This window comes from Cherax quadricarinatus, chromosome 100, assembly GCF_038502225.1.
Source record: "Cherax quadricarinatus isolate ZL_2023a chromosome 100, ASM3850222v1, whole genome shotgun sequence".
NCBI classification, from domain to species: domain Eukaryota; kingdom Metazoa; phylum Arthropoda; class Malacostraca; order Decapoda; family Parastacidae; genus Cherax; species Cherax quadricarinatus.
In genome coordinates, this window is record NC_091391.1 from 6818985 (window position 1) to 6837478 (window position 18494).

Genomic DNA, 18494 nt, shown 5'->3' on the forward strand with positions numbered 1-18494 from the left:
AGACCAAAAGAGGCATCATCATCGGGTTTTTCCTAAGAGCATACCGAATTTGTAGTCCTGAGTTTCTTGACGAGGAATGCACTTACATTCACTGAGTTACAATTTCCTTCTTTTTTCATCAAAGACTGCAAGAAAAGAGCTCTTCAGATCATCAATTCTCCACGCATCAACACCGCTCCCAATAAAGTTATAATTCTTCCCAACAGCCAGGTTGCACTAAACGTCTCAAAAGTACTTTCACAAGCTAACACCAGAGTCGCCATCGCTTCTACCACTTCAATAAAGGATCTAACCAGGACAAAACCCAAGCACCACGAACCAGTCAATGCAGAAGTTTACACTATACCCTGTGGAGGCTGTGACAAGATCTACGTAGGTGAAACAGCAAGAAACCTCGACACCCGCCTCAATGAACACATTTACGCATGTAGGAACGACAACTTAAACAACGCCTGTGTACAACACCGAAATTCCACCAATCATCTCATGAAATTCAGAGACACCCAATTAGTGATCAAAGAAACTAATTTCCGCAGACGCAAGTGCCTTGAATCAGCACTGATCGCTGTTTCGAATACAATTAAACAAAACAACGGCAGCTTCACCATCTCCGAAGTCTTAGCAAGAATCCTCCTGAAAACAGTAAACCCTGCCATCACATAGTCTCTCCTGTTATACTACACAAGCACATTACAGAGAGTGAACACTGATTGGAGTTTACTATACAACCTGGCCAGCTCGGAGACACGCACTCCACTTTCATACTTAGCAATGATCTCTTTCTTCTCTACAGTAATTCTCACCCTTATTCCTGTAGGGTTGGCACTAGAAGCTTTCTTGGGGCCCATGGTCACTTATTTTGCAGGTGAAATCACTAAAAATGCTGTAATACGAAATGTTCCGATTGTATGCTTGGATGTGACCGCGGAGGCTGGCTTGTAAACAATGCCACTGGCAGAACAAGTGATCCTGGCTCAGGCCGCACATGGACACGTCTCGGACGAATCGCATTGAGCGAGTTTTTAGCGCTAGGCGAGGCAAAATTTTTGCGTTAAAATGTATCGCTAGGCGGATTTAACGTTATGTGATGCCATCATTGGGCGAGGGTCCACTGTAAAATAGAAAGACTCCTTCCTCCCTGTTCCCAATGGATATTAATCAGTCTTACACAAGTAACAAAAAACACTTTTAATTAAAATATATCAAATTTTACGCTTCTATACATTACAAGATGACAATTAATGTTTCCATTATCTACGAAGAGGACCTGAGATACAATATTATTATACATTCACAAAAAAAGGCTACAATAAGTCTTTGGTTCGCTCAGTAGTTACAGACTACTACTTAGCAGAACTCAGCCATTGGTTTGCATTTGACATTACACACAACCTATATACATCACAAAATAAGGAAATATTTCTTGCACAATTTAGTTTAGGAGATACTACAAGCACACCTCACTAATACAGCAAGTTAGGTTCTAGACCACCTCCATAAAGCGAATATTGCCTTGAAGTGAATTATAGCATTATTTTCGCTTGCCAGTGCATACATAAACCCAAAAGCATGTTTACACCATCATTAAGTGTGCAATACCACTAGGCCTAAAAAAAATGCAAAGGTGAAAATAATAAAAACAATTGGAAAAATTATCTTAAGAGCACAGCTAGCGCCGAAAATAAGAAAATACATGAATATAATTGAAAAGTGCCGTATTAGTGAGGTATGCCTGTATTAGTAAAATTTGTACATGTGGTTGTGTAGCACACCTGAGCTGATCAACACTTAGTACTGAGTCATGTCACTGACCTGGTTGAACGTAAAAGATGCATATTTACCATGGCAGAGTAAGGTTAAGTAACGTTATGTTATTATAGATTTAGTGGTTTTCGTTAGGTTACTTTTTTTACCATATTCACTACAAAATCTCTCCACTGCAAAATAAAGTTAATATTGTACAATTCACACTATAATAGCCAATATCTGCCAGGTAGCAGTCGTCTTCCTTTATCCAATCTTTGATAACTTGGCATGACTAGCAACACACGACCAGACAATTTCTCGGCTTTGGGATTGAAAACTGAGACTAAAAAGTAAATTACGTGGATAAAATCTTTAAAAACAAGCATTGCATATCAATATATTCGTTGGGAAGAAAGCACATGACACTAGACATTTTTCGATTGCTACATGATCGGAGAAAGGTATCCCTGTATCCCACCTCTCCCTTTACTTCCACGACTACAAAAAGAATAGTCCAGGACAGTCATAAATTCTAATGCAGCAAAATATATAAATATACATGTACATGTGAATATATGCACAAATATAATAATGTACAGTAACTGATTATGTTGTTATGCATGTTTTATATATACAGTATAGGACTTATGTCTGTGCACATAAGTATGCATATGTATGCTTGTGTAAATATGTATTCAACTATTTGTATACAGATGTATACTTGTGTATATGCATGCATGCATATGGATACAAATGCATATATGCATTTATTTATGTAGGTGTACATATTTATACTTGTGAATGTGTTTTTGTGCATACATATGTGTGTGTATCCCCTTTGGAGATGTCTGATAATTTAGTTATGGCAACATTAAAAAAAAAAAAGTTTGACACATGTACAAAGCATGACATTACAGTAAGCTCTTTTATTAAGCTCCTCTATTTAGTGTGAGTTTTTGTAAATGCCACTGAAAAAATTGAATCCTAAATAGAATATGTGGAAAGGCCTTCATAATATATACTATTTAATTTTGGATGCACTTTTTCAATTGCATTTGCAATACAGTCACACCATGAACAATAGCTTACTATTTGTGATTCATATAACTGTTATTGGTGCACAAACAATCCTACATTTATTCACAATCTATCCAAATAATTATCCTCTTTAAACTGGACAAAGATTGCTTCACAGGAGGAAATAATTTCTGTCTTGACTGCTAACTGTACACATGTACTTATTACTGTGCTTAACCCTTAAATTGTCCAAACGTAGCTCTACGTTCATGTGCGTAGCGTTCCGAATGTAGATCTACGTTTTATTTTATATGCTTTCAAATGTAAAAAAAAAAAAAGGTAGATCTACATTCGGAGCGCTACGAACGTGAACGTAGATCTACGTTTGGACAGTTTAAGGGTTAAAATTACATTTCAAAACAAAAATTTAGTGCTTAATGTGTTTAATCATTCGTAGTTTTATAAAAATATATATAGGAAAATGCTAGTTCTTCTTTCAAGAAATTGGCCACATCCCACCAAGGCAGGGTGATCCAAAAAGAAAAACAAAAGTTTCTCTTTTTTAAATTTAGTAAAATATACAGGAGAAGGGGTTACTAGCCCCTAAAAATGTTAGGTGTGTTTTGCAATAAGACATTTCTGCAGGTGATTCTGATTTGACCCAAAGAGCATTCAGTAAACAATTAAAACACCAAAATATTGAGAGAGTAAATTGATGAGGATGAAGGGAGGTTGTAAAAAACACCTGGACAGATTTCATGATAGTTACTTGGAAGTGACCCTGGCTAAAGCAAGGTTAAAAAAAAAAAAGCTAAAAAGATGGGAAAGGAACACCAAAGCGGAGTATCTGAGGGGAAAGGGGAAGCACATGCAAATAGAATTAGGTAAAAAAAAAAAAAAAAAAAAAAGTCCTATGCGATAGCCACTACCCCCTCAATTATACCTGTTCAATATTTATTCAGTCTTCCTACAATAAATATATTCACCTTTTGCTAAGAACTAAGGATGAAAAATTTTAAGATAAGTAATGTGTGTGCTGTATATACATCTTTTAGGCCTAGTTCTATTGCTCAATATATGATAGTGTAAACATGTTATCAGACTTTTGTATGCATTTGAAAGTTAGAGGCTGATTCACTTAACAGCTATTTTTGCTTTACAGTGTTAGCCCTGCTGTATAAGTGGGGGCCCTCCTGTATTCACAACAATGTACTAAAGCCATGTAACTCATACAATGCCAATACATCAAAGCTGTCTCCTAAGCTGCATATAAACAAAATAACAACTGCACAATCTACACTTGCAAATGTAAGTGACATTCAGGATCCTAACGAAGGCTCATTCAGATTCAAAACACCTTTTACTTCATATGTGCCACCCATTCTTGAGTAGTGTCAGTGGAACCCTCAGTAGAAAAAAAAAAAGAAAAAATGAAATTTAAGTACAAAAGATAGCACGACGACTGGTGCTGAAGCTTAGGGCAATAAGCAACAGAGAAAGACTGTGAGAATTATGCTTTATGTCACTGTAGGGACAAAGAGGTCTGGTATAAAGTACTTTATTATGAGCCAGCGTAAAGGATTCAAATGCTTGCTCCTATTACTTGGTTGATGCCTTGGACCGTTTCACCACTTGATTCCACAAGTTTGGGACGAAGTGTTAGGGAGAGGGTAGACAAGGATAGTCTATACTAGAGATCAAACAAGAATGAGAGGCATTGTTGGATATTACCCAAATGAGTTACAGGGATATTAGGAAGAACGTCTTCCATGTAACAGTGGTAACTGGAAGGTTATTAAAAGTAGAGTAATGAGTTTTTATGAGAATGCAGCTTTGGTTAGGGAATGTAGTAGCAATGGAATCTCCTGTATTTTCCAGGAAAAGTTGCTTGTAGTTAGGGAACTATGATATCATTATGGTTGTTTAATACATATAGATGGGGTTATAAAAGAAGTAAATACTAGTTGTGGAAAGAGGCATTGTTTTTCAAAGATAAAGAATCTGTTAGTGTTGCTCTATGCTGATAACACTACTTTTGAGAGGCTGAAGAAAAGCTGCAGAGGTTGTTTAAGGAGTTTGGAAGGGCATGTAAAAGGAAATCAAAAGTGAACACAGAAAAGAGCAAGGGAATGTCTAACTAATGAAAGACTGGACATTAAATAAGAGAAAGGGGGTATGGAGGAAGTGAATGTACCATATTTATACATTGTGAAGTGAATATCTTGGCAAATGTGTGTTTTTTTTTTTTTTAACAAGATGACTTACAGAAGTGACAAGGGGAATGGGGTATGTATTGTGTGTCAAGGCATCCATGGAAAGAAAGTTTTTCAGTGGTGGCAAAAAGGGAAATGTACGAAAATACTGAAGCTTGAATGTGTGATTTGAATGCACAACATAGGCTAGTGTGAGCATGTTAGATTGGATTGAGTAGAGGCAACTGTGAGCAGAGGCAACTGTGAGCAGAGGCAACTGTGAGCAGAGGCTTGCTGTGCTGTTCAGTGTGAGCACAGCAACATTTATGAAGGAAATCATAGGAAAAGGATTAGTTGGAGGTGGGAAATGCAGTGCATACACTGAAGGAAAGGTGATTATTATTATTATAATCAAAAAGAAGCGCTAAGCCACAAGGACTATACAGCTGAAGGAAAGGTAAGGATATTCTAGTACAGGTTATTTGAACTGTGATATTGCATATTTCTGGCAAGTGATAATGAATGATTGATAGTAAATGTGTTTCCTATTTGGGGTCACCCTTCCTTAGTGGGAGACAATCCATGTGCCTAAAAAAAAAAAATGGAAAGTAAGAAGAATAAAGTGAAAAAATGAGTGAAAGTGAGCTGCATACAGGGGTTCAGAAGTAGACCTATTCATGTCAGTCCATATAAAGTTAACAGGAAGACCAAGAGCTGGAGCTTAGTCTTTGCAAACACACACAGATAATCATAAATCAATTTTGAAGGGACAAGCACTGTCTTTCTGGCTTCAATATTCTATAGAGGTAAGTGTAACCAATTGTTATTTATTTATCAGCATATTTAACATGATCTAAATAATTTCCATTATATTAACAAGTTCAGGGTTACTGAAGCCACTTTAAAATGATCAAGATACTCTTAGCAAGACGAGTCATGCAATGCTAAATATTTTATGCCGTACAGCAGGAAAATAAGAGACTGCTCACAAAATGTTACCTTGAAAGAGACAACATCCTCCCACCCCTCAAAGATATCTTGATGCTGGTGATGGGCTCTTGATCCAAGGTAATGCACCTATCCTCTTCTTGGATTGAACCTAATTAACCTCCCATTCCCAATGTATTGGATTGTCCCTATGGGTTTTATTGTTCCCCTATGGCTTTACCCAGGATTTCTGTAAGGATTGTGGGGGGCACTCAAAAATCAAAGAAATAATTTTTAAAAACATTCTTTTCAGTATGTACGTGAAATTTCTCAAACTAATGTGCTTTTGTGACTGTTGCTCGATATAATAATGAAAATGAGCCAGTAATTGACCAAATTAGGAAGACATTTATGCATTTGTTTGGGAAGGGGGGATGGGGGGAGTTTAGCCCCAATAGTCCCACTAGCTGTGTCATGATAACTGAAAGGGGTAGAGGTAGAGAAATGGTTCTGACATTTTTATATATTCCTGCTGTTATTGAATTTGACTGAAATAGAAATTTCACAATATCATGAACAGCAAATTGTGTATACGTATTCTGTTTATATAATTTGTTGATTTCCCAAGGGTGAAACTGTAAAGTAAAAGGACACAAGTGCAACTAATGTGACATTTTTATTGTGGCAACGTTTCGCTCTCCAGGAGATTTGTCAAGCTCCTGGAGAGTGAAACGTTGCCACAATAAAAATGTCACATTAGTTGCACTTGTGTCCTTTTACTTTACATATTGTTGGTAATTCTACCAACTTTATTACAAGGGTGAAAATCTAATTTTATGGATGTCCAGCAAGTGTATGAGTGTGTGTTAGATGGGAGTGAGTGGAGGCAAGTGGTTTTTATGATTTACAGTGATGGAGTGAATGATGGTTGAAGTATTTCTTCTTTTTTTTTGGCCACCAAACCTTGGTGGAAAACAACCAATGTGTTTAAAAAAAAAATCTGTGGTGTATATCCAGGAAGTCTGTCTGGTGTCATTTAGATTAGTGGGGCCTTCATAATCTATGTCTAAGAACAGTATCAGATTTACATTTCATATACTATGGCCTAATTTGTATGGATGGTCTTGCATGAGGTTGCTGGGTCAGTTTCCAGCGCACTTCTCCCTATACAATCTACAACTGATTGCAGTTTTCAGAATAATACTGTAGCTATTATTTGCTCTCTCTGCTTTCTAGTATTTAATGATTATACATGTTGCCCATGTTATTTTTTTTTTTAATACACCGGCTGTCTCCCATAAAGGTAGGGCAACCCCAAAAAAAAAAAATACGAAACATATTCACAATCAGTCATTCAACTGCTGTAGTTTTAATTTAGGACGTGCTGAACCCATAAGTAGAATTAACTGAGATTTATGATACTGCATTTAATTCTCGAGTACTGTAACTAAAATTACCAAAATTTTCAGTTCATTTATATTTTATTTTATTTACTGTAATCAGAGGGGAAGGGCTAAACCCAAAGTGGTTATATAATGCCTAGGAAACAGAAGGTAAAATAAGGGAAGATAAGTCCAATTCCTTGAATCAGGAGCTGCTCACTTTCATGGGTATTTAAACCAAGGCACAAACCAAAATTCCAAAAACAAATGGCAACAAGTGTAATTTGAACTATTACTGTGGGTGTTTCTAGCAATATTTCAGCTTCATGAAGCAGCACTGTATGACCCTTGTGGGTTAAACACTTAGTTTTCATGATAATCAGCTTAATGAAGCACCATAACACTGTTAGGGAAGGGACACAACTTTCAGCAATATGGCCTCAGCCTGGCAAGTAACATTCTTGGGGAGAACACACAGCTATTAGTTGAACAGCACCTTGAAAATGGGGCTATAAAGTTTGATCCAATGGGAGGGTAGTTCCAGTTCCTTGGATCATGAGTCCTTCATCAAGGACTAAACCTGGTGACCTCACAGTTGTCATGAATCTTAAACAAATGTTTCACAGGCTGAAGATGCCATTCCCTGAAGAATCCCAAACACTAACTGCTTGGTAGTAAAAAAACATGAGAACCGTTTAAAGAATTACAGCACATGTTGGTTTAGTTATTAATGTGAAAACAATAAGAAGACTGAAGACCATCCTTGGTAAGAACAAGCAAAAAAAAAACATGAAAAAAATTGTGGGTCACATGACAAAGACCCACACTGGGAAATGCATCGTGTTTCCTAACCATGAAAAAATATTATTTATTATAAGGATAGTGGAGAAAATAGTGAGACCAGCAAATGTCACTGGTTTGAGTAGTTAAACCAAGGTGAACAACCACAGAATAAGGAATCCTTCCTTTTGCTATCCCATGGGAGTGTTTCTATTGGCTAATAACATTAAATGGGTTTAAATGTTGGTAAACATGTATACAAATAAGTTAGACAAAATACATTTAGAAAATTTTATCAACATAGTCCTTAATACATAAAATACAAAATACGTATTGTATTAGAACAGTTAATAAAACTCTTATACAGTAATAAAGAAATACTATTTTTTTTCAGTCAATGTTATCTTGATTAGAGCTAGATATAAAATTTATACTTCTTTGCAATAAATTTGAATTATTTTTCTTAATGCCCTTTTTATTAAGCAAGTTCGATTTCTTTCCAAGAGTTAATTGATTATTACAGTTTTTCAGTTCTAGACCTGTTTCATTCCACATTATGATCTTGTCACTTTGAACATTTGTCTTTTTGCAATCCTTTTTGCAAATTTTATAACCCTCTACAGAGGATTCTCCATTTTTGACTGGCAGGCTAGTCTTTGCCTTTGTACTTGAGCGAATATACAGCCTCTTGTATGTATTTTTTTCCTTCTCCTCCATTTGTCGTTTGCGTTTCCCGTCTTCAATGCGGTTTCTATCTTGCTTCTCTTTAGCACGGTTGGCAGCCAAAGTTCCTGCAATTAGAAAAAAAATACTGATCTTGCAGAAAACTTCTGAACAGTAAATTATGCTGAAATAAAGGTACATATTCTACAAGTTATTGGTGTATTTTAACCCTTAAACGGTCCAAACGTATATATACGTTTTTTCAACATCCGAAAGTATGTAAAAAAATGTAGATATTCTTTTTTGTTTTACATTTGAAAACGTGTAAAAAAAACTTTTATCTACATTTTTTTTTGTTATATTTGAAAATATGTAAAAAAAGTAGATCTACTTTTGTAGCAATACGAATTTGAACATCAATCTGTTTGGACCGTTTAACCCTTTCAGGGTCCGTCCCGTAGATCTACGGCTTTACGGTGAGTGTCCAAACCGTAGATCTACGCCATGAGCTCAGCTCACTCTGATAAACTGTGAGTGGTACATTTGGGCCTAGATATGAGAGAATACATCTATGTGGTATGTGTGCACCACATAAAACAGATCCTGCAGCACACTGTGTATAATGAGAGAAAAAAACTGAAATCATGATTTTTCGATTAAAACAGCAACTTTGCAGTGTTTTTTCGTATGTTTTTTATAGTTGTATTTGCGATTTCTTGGTCTCATTTGATAGAATGGAAGACATATTACAGAAATAGAGATGATTTTGATTGGTTTTAGCACTGGAAATGGCTTGAAACTGAGCTCAAAGTAGCGGAAATGTTAAATTTTTGCCGATATTCAAGAGTAAACAAACGACCTCACACGTCTAATACACGCCAGCTGGTGGGTCTAATATACATTCACAAATATGGTGATGATATTTATACAATTATTACAGTATTGCATAACAGTAAATCTTCTATTTTTAGGTCTGAATAAAAATTCATTATGTGAATAAAAAATCAAAATGGAATTTATTTATAGCCTCAAAACATAACTAATGAACAGAGGAAATGTTAGTTTAGTGCCAGGAATGCCTACATTGTTTATTCTGGACCCTATTTTGAAATTGGAATATTTTGAACTTTGTGTTAAATTGGCCAAATTAACAATTTCCGATCACTTTATTTTGTAGTTGAAACAGTTGACTTGGCGATTTCTTGTGCTCAATCGATAGAATAGAAGTAATACTAGTGAAATAGCTAAGAATTTGGTTGATTGGAATAATGTAATTGGCCTAAAATACGAGTCAAAGTCGGCAAAATCACCGATTCGTAAATATCGCTGACACATCAAAATTCGCGAGAGCATAATTTCGTCAATTTTCCACCAAATTTCGTACTTTTTGTTTTATTACCTTCACAAAAAGATTCTCTACGATTTCATAAGAAAAAATAACAAATTTTTTTTTTGAAAATTCTTGGACACTGGTGCGTGACTCCAGATTTGGGCCTTGGACCCTGAAAGGGTTAAGGGTTAAAAAAATTTTTTTCTGGCTTTCATGTTTTTGGTGACCCTTATAAGTCAGTGTCCCAGGCAACTGCCTGGCTGGCTTGCTCCTTAATTTAGCCTTGACTGTCAGTCAAATATTTTGTCATTGAAGCTAAACCATGGACAACAGTTTTAAGAATAGTATAAGAAAGGAGGAGCATTGTAGCAGGCATATTGGCCCATGTTAGGCATGCTCAACTCACATCCACTTATGTATTTGTCTAACCTATATTTAAAGGTTCCCAAGGTTTTTGCTTCAATGGTGCTACTTGAGTGTGTTCCACTCATCCACAACTCTTGTACCAAACCAATGTTTTCCTATATCCTTTCTGAATATAATTTTTTCCAACTCGAACACATTACTGCAAGTCCTGTCTTGGTTTGATATTTTTAGCATGTTATTTATATCCCCTTTATTTATGCCTGTCTTTCATTTATACACCTAAATCTTTTTTTTTTAAGTAACACATCGGTCGATTCCCACCAAGGCAGGGTGGCCCAAAAAAGAAAAACTTTCATAATCATTCACTCATGACTGTCTTGCCAGAAGGGTGCTTTACACTAGTTTATAAAACTGCAACATTAACACCCCTCCTTCAATCATATCCCCCTTTTTAGAGTGCAGATTCAGTACCCTCAGTCTATCCTTGTAGGAAGATTTCTGATACATGGGATCAGCTTTGTCATTCTCTCTCTATGTTTTTCAGCACATTTATGTCCATTCTGTAATATGGTGACCAGAGCTGCACAGCATAATTTAAATTAGGCCTAACCAATGAATTATAGAGTTGAAGTATAACCGGACGACTGTCATTATTTATACTTCTTGATATAAAGCCATTAATTCTATTAGCTTTATTAGCTTTATGCACTGTTGTCTTGACTTTGGATTACTATTAACCAGAACTCCTAATTTTTTTTTGCATTTGGAGTGATTGAGATCTACATTATTAAGTTTACAAATGCTGTGGTTATTCTCTTTTTCCCAGGCTTCGAACTTTACATTTGTTTACATTAAACTGCATCTTGCACTTCTTCGATCACTGCCTCAACCTATCCAATCCTTGCATCAAGAGCTTTTCACCAGCATCAACAAACATATTTTGAGGGGGGAAAACAGTACTATAAGGGGTTGCGATATATTGTAGGTGACATATATTAATGGGTTCAAAGAAAAATACAATTTAGTACATTGACACATTAACAAACATGTGTCTTTAACCCTTTGACTGTTTTGGTCGTATATATACGTCTTACGAGGAACCGTGTTTGACGTATATATACTCATAAATTCTAGCGGCTTCAAATCAAGCAGGAGAAAGCTCGTAGGCCCACATATGAGAGAATGGGTCTGTGTGGTCAGTGTGCACCATATAAAAAAAATCCTGGAGCACGCAGTGCATAATGAGAAAAAAAAAACTCCGACCGTTTTTTTATTAAAATGCCAACTTTGTGGTCTATTTTCGTATAGTATTTATGGTTGTATTCTCGTTTTCTTGGTCTCAATTGATAGAATGGAAAACATATTATAGAAGTAGAGTTGATTTTGATTGATTTTACTATAAAAAGAACCTGGAAATGGAGCTCAAAATAGGGGAGTTTGATTTTTGCTGATGTTCAAAAGTAAACAAATGATGTCATTGTCCAATAAATGTCCAACTAGCCATTCTAATATGCAGTCATTATTTATACAATTATTACAATATTGCAGTAGTCTGCATAACAGTAAATCTTCTATTTTTTATTTGAATAAAAATTCAAAATAGAGAGCAAGAGTAACATCGAAGGGGCCTGGAGACATGACTGATGAACAAAGAAAATGTTATTTTAGAGCCAGGAATGTCTGCACTGTTCATTCTAGACCTTATTTTGAAATTGTCATATTTTTTAATTTTCGTGAAATTGGCCAAATTGCAAATTTCTGACCACGTTATTGGGTAGTTGAAATTGGTAAATGGGCAGTTTCTTGTACTCACTCGATAGAAAAAATGGAGTTCTAAAGAAATAGCTATGAGTTTGGTCGACTGAACAATGGAATTAGCTGAAAATAGGGCTCAAAGTGGGCGAAATCGCCGATTTGTAAATATTGCCGAGGTCGCTAACTTTGCAAGAGTGTAATTCCATCAGTTTTCCATCAAATTTTGTTTTTGTGGTATCATTACAATCGGGAAAAGATTCTCTATCATTTCATAAGAAAAAATAATTTTGTTTTTATTTTGAAATTTTGCGACACCAGGAGACACCGCAGGATTGGGGGTTGCGACAGTCAAGGGGCTAACCATGTGTCGGTATCCTATTCCAGGTTTTGCAACAATTTAGTATCTATAATTTCTTTTAAAATATAAAACGAGAAGACATAATCTGTAAAGTCAAATGAAGTTATAATCTTGATCGAAAATGCTGATTCATTACTTTTATACATTTTAAATGTAATACTTTTTTAAGTCAGGTAATAATTACGGTATCAAATTCACTTTTACTGTAATCCACTAATATATGTACATATTTGTCATGAATTTAACATTACAGATTCAGTACCAGATGATGAATATTATTGTATACACTACCATCTTATGCTTTAATTAAAATTACAAGGTTTTATTCCCCAAAATGATAAGAAGATACAAAGCTAAATAAACAACAGTGTTCATCATTAATTACATATTACATGAAGAATAAAAAATCACAATACCATAGCTGGAACAATATACAAATAACCTGCACATTGGAGAAAAACTTACGACAATGTTTTGGTCCGATGTGGACCGAAGCGTCGTCTTAAGTGTCTTTCTCCTATATGTGGGGTTATTTGTGTGCATATTAAATGACTAACATACCAACAAGAGTATTGTGAAGGAAAGTCTTGTTTGTGGAAGGTAGTCTGCATTTAAGCCATCCAGATGGACCCGAGATCTCTGCTCTCTGAGCACCTCTTTTGGCTTCCTTCAGTATTGCCTGTTCAGCCAACCTAGAATGGGCATTGTAATGGATTAGCGCAAATGTTTTAAGTAATACATGTTATTAATAATGTTTATAATGCATTAGCCATTTCCTACCATGGCAGAGCAACCCACATGTTTTTCTCAGAGGGAAAAACGTGCAGAAAAACAGGGGTAACCAATAATTTCTCAGCATTCCTAGTTCCTTTTTATGACATGTAATAACTATGGGACCAAGATTCTATCCTGCTGTGTTTCTAACAAAGGATGAGTTTCATTTGTAGAGATCATTTTTTTTTTTTAACAAACCAGCCATATCCTACCAAAGTAAGGTGATCCAAAAAGAAGAGCAAAAATCTTTTTCTATTTAGTAATTTATACAGAAGGGGTTACCAGCCCCTTGCTCCGGGCATTTTAGTTGCCTCTTATGACATGCATGGCTTACAGAGGAATAATTCTTTTTCACTTCTCCATGAAGAATAAATTATCATCAAAGCTAAGCACTAAACCCACAAGGGTTATACAGCACTGCATAAAGAAATGGTTTGGGGAAGAAAAAAAAAAGTATCGCTAACTCAAAATTTAAATTAAAGGGGGTAGGGGTAGTATTAGATGAAAAAAGGAAAAAAATGATTAAAATTCTCTTATCAGCAACATTTTAGAATTTACATCAATTTATTATATATTTTACTTGGACACCTTTAAATAATGTTTAAGCTAACAAATGACAGAATGGGTTCTGTTCTAGATTTGCTGGTATAATCGCCCAGCCCGGCCCTGTCGAGGGAGTGTCTCAAGCCAATGTCTCCCATGGGAGAAGGTACAAGTACCTCCTCGTCTTCTGGGACTAATTATCCTCAGGCCTAGCCCTATTCCCCGCCCCCATGGGGATCGGAGGGAGAAGCTACGGGCCTTGGACCGCCACAAACCCTGCCCACACAGGGTTCGAAGGATGTGGCAGCTGTACAGCAGCAGACAATGTCAGGTGCAAAAGCAGCAAGCACTACAGGATCCTTTTCAAGCCTCACCCCAGCTTTGGGCAGAGGCCCGAATGCTGGGGAAGCTCAAGAATGCCTCTTATTGAGTGTGTTGTTGCTGCTGCTGCTACTTCACTTGTCCATTGCACTCTCTCCACAGAATGGGTGGGGTATGATCCCATGGCCAGTTGCTTACTCACTGGCCTGGAGTTTTAAGACACACTCACCATGGATTCGAGTACCACCAGTTCTGTGGTTTGTTTGCAATTATATTATTGAGATTTTGTGAACCATAATATTTTAGCTAGTTGCAAATTGCAATATATATAATTGGTTTGGGAATACTTAAAAGCTGTAGATTATACACAATAGCAGTAATTGGAAAATTTAGACAATGTTTCACCTGCACAGCAGCTTCTTCAAGTCTGGCAGATCCTACCTGGTGGTAGCACAATATATAAGCAGTAGAGAATTATTATTATTATAATCAAAAAGAAGCGCTAAGCCACAAGGGCTATACAGCAAGCAGTAGAGAAGAATGTATATTATAGTGAAATATACACAAAAGCATAAACAGAGGAGCACTGTAGTAGGCTTACTGGTCCATGATAGGTAGATTATTTATAGTAATGTGCTATGTGTATATTTTGAAGGTATTCAGTCCCTTAGACTTGATTATAAGAAAACATTTTACAGAAGATAATAAGCTCCTTAGCTTTCATCTACAATAAATTAAAACATGTGAGATATGCACACACACTGTACAGAAAATTGGTGCTGTACATATTTGGTGTGACAGACCAGCCGGCTCCATGCAGTGCTGCTTTGCGAGGCCTGAGATGCACATGCATGCTAGTGGCTTTCTTTGTGCTTAACAATATTTTATTATATGTAAACTACACTTTGTATACTACACAAAGAAATACCCTTGTCAGTTTAGCGCTTTCTTTATAATAATAATAATAATACACAAAGAAATGAAGTTTTGTTTTTGTCTGGGTTAATGCGGGGCCGAGTATTTTTTTCCCTGGTAGGCTTCCTTGAAACTGTTTTCAGGATGAGGGTAGAAATGGCAGGGTTCACAGAAAGGGTTGGTTTAAAAGGTATGTGAGCAAACATTAAGACATATTTATTAGACAATGTTTTGGTCCTGGGACCTTGATCAAGGACCCAGGACCAAAATATTCTCTAATAAATACGACCGTGTTTGTGTCTTTTTAAACCAATTTATCTGTGTCTATTGCCAAAGTATAATCCAGAGACAAGGCTGCTGAAGGCTGACAGTTAAATTGGAGTAGATAAAGGGAGGACCATCTTACTCATTTCCCAGATGCTGTTTGGCCCTATGGGTTTAGCACTTCTCCATTATAATACCCCTCAAAGGAGGTTCCTTAATGTTGGTGAGGGGCTCTTGATCAAGGGAACTGGGCCAATGCTCCAACTCCTTGAGTCAAGCCTGAATGCCTTCCATTTTTCAAGGCATTGTATGACCCCTATGGGTTTACTGCTCCCCCATGAATGTAATAATAATAGTTTTACAAATCTATTAGTTACTGCTGTTCTAAATGGTAATAACATACAAATTACATCTGTATGGCATACTTATAGTCCTGGCCTCATATATACAATATCTATCACATCTGACGGACATTGTACTCAATCGTCAAAATGTCAAACAGTTACTTGAGACATGCAACGGCTAACTCTACTCTTCATTAAATTCAGATTCATGTTTCTTATCAATTGCTTTAAGCAAATCTTTTTTTGAGTCACATGTTATTAAGCCGTTTTTGTAGTTACACGTACGTATTTGTTAGAATTTTCTCCAGGAGCTTGATCAAGCCTAAACAAACATTACATATCTTCTGTACCTTTATCTCTGATATACCTTTGGTGAGTTTTGTGAGTTTCTACTCCCGGAGCCCGGCCATGGGTCAGGCTCATCTGGTGCTTGCCTGGTCAACCAGGCTGTTGCTGCTGGAGGCCCACTGACCCACATATCGATCACAGCCTGGCTGACCTGAGACCTGGTGAAGATACTCATACGGTTTTACCTTAAAGACTTCTACGCTTGTTCCAGCAATGCTTTCGATAATTTCTGGCAAGAAGTTGAATCTGGAGCCACGAATGACGAATGTTGATAAAGTGTTCTCTTCTTGTGCCCACCGCACCCTTGCTTTTCACTGGGTTTATTTTGCACTTCCGTCCATATCCGTCGCTCCAGTATGCTATGGAAGTGTGAAGATTTGGGACCAGACCCTCGAGTACTTTCCAGATGCATATATATTACTATGTATCTCTATATCCTCGTAATGTTGCTGTTGGCTTGATAAAGCTCCTGGAGAGAGATTATTATTACAATCAAAACTAAGCACTAAACCCATAGGGTTCATACAACATTGTCCTGGAGAGAGAAATTATTTGCACTTATTATAATGAACTTTTTGATTATAATATTATTATTATTATAATGAAGTGCTAAACCCTTAAGGTTTAGACAGAAACTAAGTTATACTAAATTTCTCAAATATACTTTTACCTAACAGCACCAATTACCTTACAATACAACTTTATTTTAACATACATCGTTATACCTGGAGTTCAGGGGGTCAACGCCCCCGCGGCCCGGTCTGTGACCAGGCCTCATGGTGGATCAGGGCCTGATCAACCTGGCTGCACGCAATCCAAGGTATTACTACGTACATTAGATGACACTCAGTTCACGAACTTGAGTTTGATTCGGTACAAAACCTCTTAGAAATTAATTTGGGTTTAGTCTGGTAAGTTTATAAGGAAGATGAACTTAGACGTGGAAACGAGTGTTTTAAAGGGTCTTACCTAGATAACTCATCATCTGTTAGCATTTCTCTGTCTGGTGAGCACGAGAAGAGAAACACGAATCCGAAGCCGTGCCCAAAGCTGTGTGGGAATCAGGAAGGTAACAAAGTTCCCGTGAGAATACAAACGGGAAGTTCAAGAACGGATACGGGAACAAAAATTCCTAATTAGGGGAGATGGATGCCACCCCTAAACCGCAGCAAGACCAGTTGGCGGTGCATGAGGGCGAGTGTCCCGGGGAACAGAGGAATTTGTCAGCTATGGGGATGGCGGTGTGGGGTTGTTGTTGAACGACAGTGACGGTACGTGACGCACGAGTCCCGCTTCCTGAAGTCCAGCGGAAATTGACCCAGATCTGGGAGAGTAACGGAGGGAAGACGAGAACGTTCGCACTCCGCCACGGCAGCTGCTGAAGTTTGTGTTGTTTGGAGGATCTACCCTTGTAGGTTTAGCACTTTATTGATTGGAGGATCTACGACAGTTTGTTGACCACTTAATTCCGACTGCAATATGACGGTTTGTGCAGAAAATGTGGATGTTGTATGGCGTTATGTCTGTAGTTAGTGTGTAGTAACTACCAGTGTACGTAATGTCCGTAGTTACTGTAGTAACTACCAGTGTACGTAATGTCCGTAGTTAGTGTAGTAACTACCAGTGTACGTAATGTCCGTAGTTAGTGTAGTAACTACCAGTGTACGTAATGTCCGTAGTTACTGTGTAGTAACTACCAGTGTACGTAATGTCCGTAGTTAGTGTAGTAACTACCAGTGTACGTAATGTCCGTAGTTACTGTGTAGTAACTACCAGTGTATGTAATGTCCGTAGTTAGTGTAGTAACTACCAGTGTACGTAATGTCCGTAGTTACTGTGTAGTAACTACCAGTGTATGTAATGTCCGTAGTTAGTGTAGTAACTACCAGTGTACGTAATGTCCGTAGTTACTGTGTAGTAACTACCAGTGTATGTAATGTCCGTAGTTAGTGTGGTAACTACCAGTGTACGTAATGTCCGTAGTTACTGTGTAGTAACTACCAGTGTACGTAATGTCCGTAGTTAGTGTGGTAACTACCAGTGTACGTAATGTCTGTAGTTAGTGTACGTTCAGTAACGTCCGTAGTCAGTGTACGTTCAGCAGGTCATGAACGTAGCATCAAGCAGGCACAATACAGAGCCCAGGAGCTGTAACACAACAAGAGAGTAATATTCCCCTGAGTAACGTCTAACAGCCAGCTGGGAGGGTAAACAACTAAGCTCATACACTAGCTAAGTCTATTTTGTTGCGTCTTTGTATATTTTGAAGCTTTGAACCAAACGAGTCTACCCGTTATACATCTTTCATATTACTCAATAATACAGTTTTTTACGCATTTACCATTAAATATGCATCGTAAGTTAATATACATATTAAATATGAAGGGATTCATGATTTTTTGGTGGCAAATTAAAGTAATATAAGTAAAGAAATTAATAATATTTTGTTTAGGATTTGATAAAAGTAAC

The 18494-nt window shown here is 36.9% G+C and overlaps 1 protein-coding gene across 1 annotated transcript; it reads right to left on the reverse strand.

The window, feature by feature from the left end:
* Nucleotides 1–1169: 1169 nt before the first annotated feature.
* On the reverse strand, nt 1170–18239 carry LOC128704707 (protein POLR1D). The gene is made up of 3 exons (XM_053799852.2): nt 16995–18239; nt 13078–13208; nt 1170–8835 (listed from the first exon to the last, which is right to left on the reverse strand). The coding sequence occupies exons 1-3, from the start codon at nt 17018–17020 to the stop codon at nt 8435–8437; spliced, it is 558 nt and encodes a 185-aa protein (XP_053655827.1). The 5' UTR covers nt 17021–18239; the 3' UTR covers nt 1170–8434.
* Nucleotides 18240–18494: the final 255 nt, after the last annotated feature.